At 41.0% G+C, this 11395-nt stretch overlaps 1 protein-coding gene across 1 annotated transcript; it reads right to left on the bottom strand.

Annotated features, from left to right (window-relative positions):
• Positions 1-2755: 2755 nt before the first annotated feature.
• lrrc4bb (leucine rich repeat containing 4Bb) lies at positions 2756-11317 on the bottom strand. Its single transcript, XM_023293804.3, has 3 exons — positions 10886-11317; positions 6436-7054; positions 2756-6201 (listed from the first exon to the last, which is right to left on the bottom strand). Exons 2-3 carry the CDS (start codon positions 6676-6678, stop codon positions 4207-4209), a joined length of 2238 nt encoding a protein of 745 aa, XP_023149572.1. The 5' UTR covers positions 6679-7054; positions 10886-11317; the 3' UTR covers positions 2756-4206.
• Between the last annotated feature and the right edge of the window lie 78 nt (positions 11318-11395).

Here is an 11395-nt window from a genome sequence, read left to right as displayed (position 1 = left end):
ATGCAGTGCAGGTAAATGTACAATTACGCTAATGCGACGTGACAGACTGTTTGATTCATTAAGGTGGTTGCCACGCTGTAGTGATTACAGGATGTATTGGTGTTTTGTTGAATTTGTCAGAATAATGTGGTTGTACTTCCACAGCAGCCCCTTAATCAATCGGTCAGCTAATTAGATTTTCTTACAATTTCTATCACTAAAGACTAATAGATCAATAAGATGTTTTTATTCCAAGAAAATTATGAGCCCACCTCTGGCAGTATAATATATTTCTAGAAGTTTATGTTGTCCTTTAATAAAGTCACTTAATCATTTTGTCGTAATTATATTTACAGTAGAAGGAAAGAGGAAATGAGAAAATCTGCTTGATGTGTTTCCATCTTCTGCTAATTGTGTGACTGTTTGACAGTTTGTCAGCCAGCTGGCACTTTATTTATAGCTACATTCTCTGTAATGCCGTAACATTGCATTTACCTTTATATAACTGTTACAATATAATTGTGCATTATTGCCACTCTTTTGAAAGTCTTTGCTGCCTCGAAGTGTAAAAAGACAAAAAGATTTCAGTGTAACCAGTTATTGTTCAGAATTCCTTTTTCATTTTGTATTCTAAAATTTTACTCAATAACTTATTTGAAACATCATTCCTCGTTTTGACCCAGTCAGCTCATTTCTTATTTAGTTAGTCGTGTGTGTTCTGCAGGATGAAATCACAACAAAGAATGAAAGTGGTAAATGTTTTCTGATAGCAGAATAACTCCTTAAAGCGAGCGGAAAATTGAAGTCGCACAAGTAGCAAACAGAGAAATAATGTACCTCTCAGTCACTGTGTGACACTCATTGAAGTGCAAGTGCAGCACGTGTTGATTTTGCTAGAACTGAAGAAATACACTCCTCTGCCACACTGTGTACCTGGATGAATGTGTGGGGAAAAATGACATTTAATGACAATCCATAAAGACCCAAACTGATAATACCACATACTAAGATACAACCGACAACTGGATTTTTTTTTTTGAAAAGGAAAGAAAAACACAAAATGACATTTTTTATATATATTTTTTGTGTCAAAGAAATCTAAATTCTTCTAGTGTTTAACACTGTTCTCTTTCCTTTTTAAAAATCTTTCAAAGCAGACCAGGTTTGTTTTTATATTGTTTTTATCAAACAGAGCAGCTTACCTTTAAAGGACCAAAAGGTCAGTCCATTTTCTTGTCTTGCAATTTGGTGTCTCAGATACCATAATCCATTTCATTAAGGAGTTTTGCTCCCAGCAAACCAAGAAATGTCATCTGGACTGAAGCATCCATTGTAAGCGACGGGTGGTGCAGAGGATACACATATGTCAGTACTCCATCTGTAGCCAAACTGAGGTACAGTAACCCCATATGTACGTATTCAGATTCCAGTCTCAAGCTTGTGATCTTCATTAAAAGGGGTCACATGTGTCTCAACATTGCTAGAATGAGCTTTCTTTTCAATATGTACAATGGCAGTCACTATACTAAGATGCAACAATGCCCTTCTGCATTTCCTCTAAATGTTAATAATAATGATGATAATGGTGCATGTTGTGTTTTACCGATGTTCAGAGGTATGAAAGGAACATTTCTGGGCTGATTAGGTGAGTCACTGTCATAATAATAACACGTTGCCGTGGTAATGTTCAGGTAAGGAGATTTGTTCCGTGGTTAGCGGTAATGTACCCTCACGCGCCGCACACAAGGAGGTATCTGGTATGCTCTTTGAAATCTGATGACAGAACCACCAAATGTAGCACATCAAGGGAGCGGCCATATGTTGTGTCTTTAGCCTTCATTTATATTCTATTTGTGTCTCTGTGGGGCTACAGATGAACCCTGCTCGCTAGATCTGTTGGTTGGGTGGCACATTTACATTTACTACGGTTTTCACGGCCAAAAACACTAACAGCAAGTTCAGAAAATGCATGGCTGCTATTTAGACAACCTGAGTTATTTGATCAATCCGTTTGCATGTGCTGCTGTTGATATAGCCAGACTTTCTTTTTTTTTTTTTTATAAATATGGCTTAGACGTTTAGCATTACACAGATTGAACACAGTGTGAACTGATGTAGAAGATGTTCCTTTCATAGATCGGTTGCATATATTATCATCATTATTATTACTAATCTTTAATATACTTCCTTCAGTACGTATGGGCTCATTGCTGATAACAAAAACCTTCATTGTGCACATAAAATACCTCATATATATAGTTTTAAATGACATACGCAGCTAGAAACATGAGGTCTGAGGGAGGGAGGGGTAAAATGAAAAGACAAAACCCAGCAAAATCATACACAGAGCTGCATTACAGTCAAACATGAATTCTCTGGAATAACTGGCCACACATCCAGTTTGTGCTCAATTGCAACAAACATTTTAGACTCCTGTTTGATAAATATAGTGAAAGAAATGGAACTGACTCAGTCGGTATGTTAAACATACGATCCTATTTCAACACTTGTGCAGTAGAATACTATGGGAGGAGCAGACTGACTAATCTCAGAAAGAAGAAGGTAATTTTTCAAAACTAGTCGTGTCTGTGGCCCATCTATAGAAGAGTGACTAAAAGCCTGTCTGAGCGTCTTAACAGAGCAGGCGGCCCCTATCATTACCAGGATGACGAATGGCTAAACCACAAACCATACATTCAATCCAGGGTTGGCACCGAGAACTGCATAATGTCTCCCTCTTTTACTTGTGTGGTTGCCATATTGACCCGCCACAACCCAATATATGATTGATTTATTTCACACGTAATGATACATGGCTAGACAACTGTACACATTATATCAAACTAACAAAAATAAAGAAATACATAGTTGAAACGCAAGAAGCGTAAATGGCATTTAACATATGAAAGTTACACTGTAAAAATGTGGATCTTACAATTGTCATACAACCAGACATTATTATTATTAATATACTGTACATTTCCATTCATTCCAATCATCCTAAGATGGATGTTTAATCCCTTCTTGAATGCTGCTGCAGATAGATGTCTAATCATCCTTATGACAGCATTTTATGGCATGATTATGGTAACCATGAGCAAGGAGGTCATATCAAATTCCTGTCTAAAAGCAAATATCTGGCTACTGATCTGATTCAAATAACACATTGTCAACACTTTATTTACCCATACAGGTCTTTGCATCGGATTACCTTTTCGAGTTTGTGAAACATTGTTTTACCATTATTTGATGCTGGCATTTAAGTATCAGAATTGTCAATTCAAATACCAAGTAGCTGGCTTTTACAAAATACATAATACACTCTCAGAACACAAAAGTTTGTAATGATTATTACTGAAACAACAGACAAAAGTTTGTCAAACAGAGATCTGCATTTACTGTTCTACAACCTAAATGGACTTTATGTCACAAAGCCAATTCAAAGATTCACAATGAGTGTTGCAATTGAGCCCTTATGTTTCTGAGAAGTAGCCGAACTTAAAACGTATCATAACAAACCTCCACTATCACCGCCCCTGATTATTCACAAAGAAACAAACTATACCAGCTTATACATCCACCCCAAAATATGTCTGCATCGGAGTCTGCAATGATACATATTTAGATGAAAATATATTTATATAATTTGTGGATTTTTCACAGTAGTTTGTACTGCACTGTACCTTTTTGTCCATCTATTTATGCCTACATAATTTTCACCTTGAGGGAGTCTATTGAGTCACTTGAGAGAGAGTGTGGCTCATGTTTTTTGTGGAAGAAAAATGTCTCTTGGATTTTATTCTGCAATATCTCTGATCTCCAGTGTGGTAAGTGCTGTGCATGTCTTTCAACTCTGCTGGCCAACAACGATTTGGGGACTGATTATTCTGAAAGGCTAGTTTTTTTTTTTTCCTATGAGAACACAGCTTGTAGAAACTGCAAAAAACATTTGCTTTGGCACAGATTTACATTGTAGCAATGTCCATTCCTTGATCTCCATGGCCATGATCGTTACTACAAACACAAGTGGGCCATTGTGGTAATCCTTGGCTCAGTACACTGTCACAGATAAGTCTATGTGTTTGTGTATTGCCGTGTCAGTCTATCCTCTCTCCTGGTGTAATGTCAATGCACTCTAGTGTCTCATTCCGCACATAAACCCAACATCAATCCCCTCTCTGTCTTCGACTCTTGCTCACTCTCTCTCTATACTCTCACTTTTTGTTTTTAGATCTGAGTCTCTTGGACGTTTTCCTTTGAGCTCCCCTTAAAGAGAAGAGGCTCCATTTGGGGATTCTGGTTTTGGCCCATGAAACCCTTGATCGATCCATGTAAGCCCATGGTAGGCATGGGGAGTGACATCGGCAGTGGTGGGGACATGGAAATGGAGTTGGTGTTGGTGCCATTGCCTGATGAAGAGAGCAAATTAGATGTAGAGATAGGGACTGAGGTACAGGAGATGGGGATATCCAGGCCTTGCTGATTCTTGCTGTTGAGCATCCCTCCTGGTCCCATTGTGTCGGTGCCAATACTAAGACCCATCACGTTGTTGTTGAAATGATGCGTCTTGTAGTAATGGTTGAGAGTATCTGTACGGCCAATGTTGGGCAGGTTGACTATCTCTGGATGATGTATCCTTAGGGTTCCTTCTCCAACAGTGCCAGAATTCATTGTTGAACCACCTGAGATGCCACTTCCGGCTCCTGCTCCGATCTCATCTTCTACGTTGACAATTTCAATGGCTCTGGCTGGGCCGTGGTGCTTGTGTAGCTGGTGTTGCTTACGGAGTTTATAGAAGACCACCAACATTACAGCTGCCATAAAAGTAATGGCTACAAAGCAACCAATGATGATCTTAGTTGTTTTCATTACATCATCCAGGCCTGGAATGTTAGTTACATCCATTATAGACACAGTCACTGCATTTTCAGTAGCTCTGTTGGCTCTTGGGGACAGCGAAGAAAGAGAAGAGAGAGAAGGCGATATAGTGATGCCAGGTCGGCCATCTAACCCTCTCTGAACCGTAGGATTAGGCAACTCTATGAAGGTCTCATTAATATACTGTCTTGCAGAGTTCTCCTCCTCTCCTCTTACCGTCTCTACTGTTTCCACAGTGACAGTGGTAAAGTAGCTGTAGCTGTTGCTGGGGTCTGAAGCAGACACATTGAGGACGGCGGTTGCAGTGGTGTTTCCAGCAGAATTGGTTACCATGCAAGTATACTGCCCAGTGTCTTGCACGGTCACATTTGTGAAGTTAAGCGTTCCGTCATGGAGCACTGAGATCCTAACTCGGTATGATCCGTGGGTCATCAGAGTGCCATTAGGAGTGAACCAGTTCACAGACGTCATTGAGGTTCCAGTACGACATTTCAGCTCAGCAGCCATGCCTTCAGTGACATTGAGGTCAGTGGGTGGCTCAACAATCACCGGGGCATAGCAGGTAAAGTGGCTCTGGTCTAGTTCCCCAATATACTTTCCCTTTATACCTGGAGGCGCGTGGCAGCGAGCACAACATGTGGTGTTGCTGGGGACTGTTTCTTTTAGCCACCAGCTGAGCCACAGAACATCACAGTTGCACACCCAAGGGTTGTGGTTGAGATGTACCCTCTCCAGCTGGTGCAAAGGCGTGAAGAGGTCATGGGGCAGGGAATGAAGGGAATTGTGGGAGAGGTTGAGCTCCTCCAAGTTTTTGAGGTCATCAAAAGCATTGCGTTCAATGACTGACACTCTGGAGTGCATTAGCCACAGCTTGCGAAGCGACACCAAACCCTGGAAGGATCCAGGCCGGACTATCCCCAGCTGGTTTCCTGACAGCTCCAACTCCTCTAGTCGCACTAGTGGGGTGAGGTTAGGGATGTCCTTCAAGCCACACATGCCAAGATTCAAGAAGCGCAAGTTTACCAGACCTTCGAAGGCTGCTTCTGAGATGAAATCCAGCTTCCTGAGTTCCCCAAGATCGAGACGCCGCAAGGAGGGAACACGGTGAAAGGCAAATGCCGGCAGCGTCTCGATGGGGTTGTTTCGTAGCCATAGTTCCCTTAGCTTGCTGAGGTACTCAAAGGCTTGGGATGGTACCACTGTTAGACGGTTGTCAAAAAGCTCCAATGTATTGAGGTTGGGAAGACCATTGAATGCTCCCACCTCAATCTGCCGGATGTGGTTCTTGGAGAGCTGGAGGATTTCCAAATGTCGCAGATGCTTAAATGTGTCAGACTTGATCACCTGGTGTGGAGACAATTGTAGCAACATGAGAATCAATGCCATCAAAATATATTCTACAATTCTACAATTTCATTTAGGAGACACTTTTAGCCAAAGCGACGTGTATCTGAGAGTACAAACAACACAAGCATGGATCTAGTCAGGAAAAAACAACCTAGATAAGTGCCATAAAGCACTAAAAAGTATTCTCTCAATCCCAATGAATGATCTGGTTGTAGATGAAACCATATTTACCTGAATTGAGTTCTCTTGTAGATTGAGGTATCTTGTGTTCTCTGAAATACTGTCTGGGATTTGATCTAAAGTCTTCCTTGTACAGATGACACGGCTCGCCTGATTGGAGCAGGTACAGGGTGTGGGGCAGGGGGGTGCTGCCTCTGTCAGCTGAGGTCCATGGTTGTGAAACCACAACAGAAGCTGGACCAACCAGAGGAGGGGGAAAGGGGTACAGGGGCTGGTCACCATGACAACACGCATGGCAACTGAGTCATGACCCACCCCTATTGCTATGATGTTGATAAGTTACCTCCAGCCAAGGGAATTTAAGTGCTTATCTTGATGTTCATATTTAATGCTCTTTTTCCTGTTTTTCTCCTTCTAGCACTCACTTTAAAAATTTAAAAAAGAGAAAACTGTAATGTTATATTAAAGACTCTATTTATCATTAATAGATTCCTATTTTACTTTGCTCATGCTTCCTTGACTTTCACACACCTTGATATTTTTTCAACATGTCATTTTAGGGGAACCCTGTGCAATTGTTCCCATGACAATTTTTTTTTGAGGAGGAATCAAATTTAGGGGGAGGGTTGGCTTGTGAAAGTGTTGTCGCGGTGGAGGCTGTTACGTCTCACTGTAGGGGGAGAGAGAAAAGAAGAGAGAGGAAGGAGGTCAAGTAAGTGCACAGTGCAGTAGCTTTAAGATATTAGCCTAACACACACATGCAAATATACACAGGACTAGATTTAAATCTCAAAATATTACAATGCCCTGAGTGAATAATAAGCTGAGTCTAGCATTCTTTTCCGAAGAAATGTGTCCCAAATCACTGCTTGTATTGTAACTGGTGAGTCAGCTGCCATTTTCTTCATTGGTTCAAGTTAACATCGGGGTCATGGTCTGAAATGGCCACAAAATTCTGAAACCTCAAGCTGGGTCACAAATGCTGCAGTAGACCCTTTGGAACGACACTCTCGTTATCTGCTTTAAGACACTGGCATGCTTCTAGTAAAATTCATTGTGACAGAGGGAGAATCTCGCATTTTACAAGGATGCAAAGTTGTTGAATGTTTTTGTAACTGCTGGTGGAATTCATCAGGACCTAAGGTTAATGTAGAGATTCAAGCAATCCATCATGAGGCAGCAGCACAGCATTGCAAATGAGATAACAAATGATGCCTGCATGCAGTAATTTAGCAATTATGATATGAAGGAATGATTATTGACTCCTGACATTTTACTGCAATGCACATGCTGGGTACAATATGCAACACTCAATCAGACAAGATCCCCAACCCCTGAAGTTGATGAACCAGACATGAAAATGACAACTAGATCGTGAACAAAGAGACCCAAAGAAAAAAGATGGCACAAAAAACACTTTCATGTTTTTTTAATACATAAATGTGTATTATGGCTTGTTTTGGGGAAGAGTGCCATACACATCCAGAAACAGAAATGGCTGCAAGCATCAGCAGACTCACTAAATTTAGAAATGCTCAAGCTCTTTTCCTTGTAATGATAAAAAAGTCTTCATTGGATTTCTCAAGCACATTATGCTTGACAGTGTGACGACAGTAGACACAAGCCTGTGATGTCTATTGATAACAAATAAGAAGACCCTTGTTTCCTGTCACACATACGACAATAATCTTACTATTATCTAAATTCTATGTAAAATATGTCTTGGATACATTGAGCCAGTATTTTCTAATTCTTAATTTCGATAATAAACAGATTATTTTTGGGGAAAAAAGGCTCCATGGCAGTCCTTAGCATCTCCTCTCCTATGCGGCGACGATGCATGCGCTCCTAGAAACACGGTTGCTGTGGCAACCTGCTCACTCACCATCTTGTGTTTTTACTGTCCAGTGCCCTATTCCACATTACTGTTTAGCTGAGCTTGATGAACATTTGCCGTTCAAAACACCTTCGCCGTCGAAATCAGCATGAATTCAACATAAACCTTAATAATTATTCCCGTCACATTTACTATTACGTCAAATAGGAAATCAACAGATTTTGTCTCTTTATGTGAAGAAACAAAAACTGAATGTTGAAAAAACACATTCACGTAAAAGCAGGTAAACCAGATAAAGCACACGGATGAACCCTGGTCTTCAGTATGACAATGTGGGGAACAAATCGGCCTTGATCTTAATATCTACAAGGTCTGAGGATTAGGTCAGTGTGAGTCTTTATTAAAAACACAGTTCTGAGAACTCTTAAAGATGCTATTAAGAAAGCTCATAAGGGAATGTATGCTAAAAATAGACTTTTTCAGATGCTCTGCACATCCTACAACCTCTCTCTCTTTTTGGACAGATGCAGACACACACATGCATATCTATGTGCATCTTCACTGTAACTGCCACAGAGAAAAACAAGAACACATTATCCACCTCTGAGTGGAGAATAAATGTATGAATACAAATCATAAACCTAAATGTTACTGGGTACAGCTCCTTTGCAGCACTCCTCATTATGGTGTTCTTTTCACTGCTGTCCTTTTTTGAAGAGTCTCCTGCTCATCCCCATCCAGCCGGTAATTATGCATTTCAAAAAATTTTAACTGAATTAAAAAATAAATAGATAAAACTTCAATGTCTCCGTTGGACATCAGAATTGCATCTGATCCAGGATGGGGGCTTGATATGTGCAATGATTCATGGAAGCATCAAAACACAACATCATTAACATTCAGCTGGTCGATCCACTGATCATACCAGTGTTTTATAAACACAAGGATAGTGCCGCTTTACCTCTTTTATCAAAATGTGATTTATTTTGGATGGAGCTACCTTTAAAAACTGTGATTGCAAGAATCAATGGAGGGGATGGTGGAGTTTGTTTTGCATCAATGATGAGTAACATTCTGGCAGCATTTTTTTTTTTTTAATTACTTGTTTCATTAAAGTATGGCTGCATATTCTGTCAGACGAAAGCCACTGGCACTTATTAATGCAGATTTCTTTTTCCTAAAAGTGCATTTAAGGATTTGAGCTCCACTGAGGTGGAAAAAAGCCACTGGGATGAGACAGTATACTGTAAAAATTGCATTGAGGGAGAGACCTTGAATTTTTAAAAGCAGGACGCCTGTTGACTTGACCTCCCATCTCCAAGTTCTCCACCACATGAGAGCTCAGGAGCAATGATGATCTTTTATTTTTAGAATATTACACCTTGGCTCATCTTCAGGGCCAAATTCTGTGGCCTCAATCCTCATCCTTGTGCAAAAAAAGAAAAAAATGTTTTTTTGTCTTTATGACAGGCTGCGTTTTTCTAACCAGTTTCACTTAAAGCCATTTTTGCTTCTTGATCTCGGGCAAGTTTTTATTTATTTATCTGTTTTTTTCGTTCATGTCAAGAGCAGATTGCAACCATGTAGATATTGATTATTCGATCAGGCCCGAGAGAGCGCTCAGTCGTGAAAAGACAAATTAGCTGCAAGCTGCTGACCAATTGCTACAAACCAATCACATCATCGTAAGCGCCTGATTGTATCAACGTCCTGCTTCCCACAACAGAGTCATTAAGGTTCATGAAGAGGCAAAAAAAAGGAAATAGTGGTGTTGTTTACAGTAAACACTGGGGCTGTGGACTGTGTTTTCTTGTACACAAGGCCCAATTAGAAGCTCATGTATTTACAGATGGTGTGGATGAACACAAAGCAGCACAGGTGCAGCAGGGCCAACATCATCTACTGTAACTATGACAACACTAGATTGATTCAGGACGTGGGAATCAGGAGGAGGGAGAAGGATGGGACGCATTTCACCAGCAACCACCAGTGCGCTGTTTCAGGTTCAGTGCCAGATATTTTCCCCTTTTACTTCCAACTGATGACAAGTTTATTCGCTCATCTCCCTGATATCAAGTCACGGAAAACGGATAGACGAGCAATAAACTGACCGTTCTCCTCCTGCAGTCCTTCTAATCTGCAATCTCTCCTCATCATATAGCCTCCAGCATAATATCTCCTACAATTGAACAGAATGGCCTTATTCATCTATGCAGCTGCGCTCACTACGGCGCACCTTCTTCGGGAGCGCAATTGAAATTCTGAATAGGCCTAATTCTGCACATGCTGCATTACAAAATGGCTTGCATCCATTCTCTCTTCAGGGTAATGACAACATGACTGCACCCAAAAATAATCCACAGGCTCTGTATGTTCTTTTAAAAACAGGAATATCCATGTGAAAAACACACGTTTACGCAAAGAAACGGATCATTTCGATATTTTTGAAGGACTCCCACTGATTTATTCCACCAGCATCGACTGGATCTTTTTGCTCAAATGAATTATTAACCTAAACTGCTATGCATCTTTGCATTATTTCATCATTAAAATCCTCTGCCATCCTCGATTCCGGCATCCACGCACATTTGGTAACAAATGCAATAATTACGCCGGCCATTTCAGTCCCTTCCACCTGTACAAACCAACACAGCCCACACGTACCTTAATGTTTCGGCGGCTGCGGCGTTAAGGTCGATGTTTTCTCTCCTTCTCGTCTCCTTTTTATCCGATCGTCCGTTTTTTCTCCCCCACAGCCTCGCTATCTGTCTCTTCTCTTTTTCCTTCCTCCTCGTCTTTCCCCCACTAAATTGATTCGCTTGTTTCCACGGCTGTGAGCTGGCTCTTGTTCTTGTAAGGCTAGATCCGCAGCGCCAACGCAACGCGGGGGGCTACAGTGATGGCAGGTTAAAGATGAACACAATCCACTCTCACACACGCGGAAAAAAAGAGGGGGGGAAATCAAAAATAAAAATAAAAAAAACAGAGATCAGATTAAGGGTCGTTGGAGAGAAGAATGATGTTGTAATTATCACATTTAGGAACGAGGTCGGGGACGAAGTGCATCGATGCGCCTTATCATCCTTGGAGAGGAACGCAGGCAGCAAACGCGACGGCGCCCGCTGGGCAGAGCAGTTTGCGTCCAGCATAAGCGGCTCTTTACGCACATTCCGT

The sequence above is a fragment of the Amphiprion ocellaris genome, chromosome 18 (assembly GCF_022539595.1).
Source record: "Amphiprion ocellaris isolate individual 3 ecotype Okinawa chromosome 18, ASM2253959v1, whole genome shotgun sequence".
Lineage (NCBI taxonomy): Eukaryota > Metazoa > Chordata > Actinopteri > Pomacentridae > Amphiprion > Amphiprion ocellaris.
This window is presented reverse-complemented; position numbering and strand designations above follow the sequence as displayed.

Excerpts from the sequence above, each read along its gene's own strand:
- lrrc4bb (XM_023293804.3), bottom strand. The coding sequence starts at position 6,678 with ATGCGTGTTGTCATGGTGACCAGCCCCTGTACCCCTTTCCCCCTCCTC. Across the intron at positions 6,202-6,435 it reads TACAAGAGAACTCAATTCAG|GTGATCAAGTCTGACACATT; the intron begins GTAAATATGGTT and ends TCTCCACACCAG.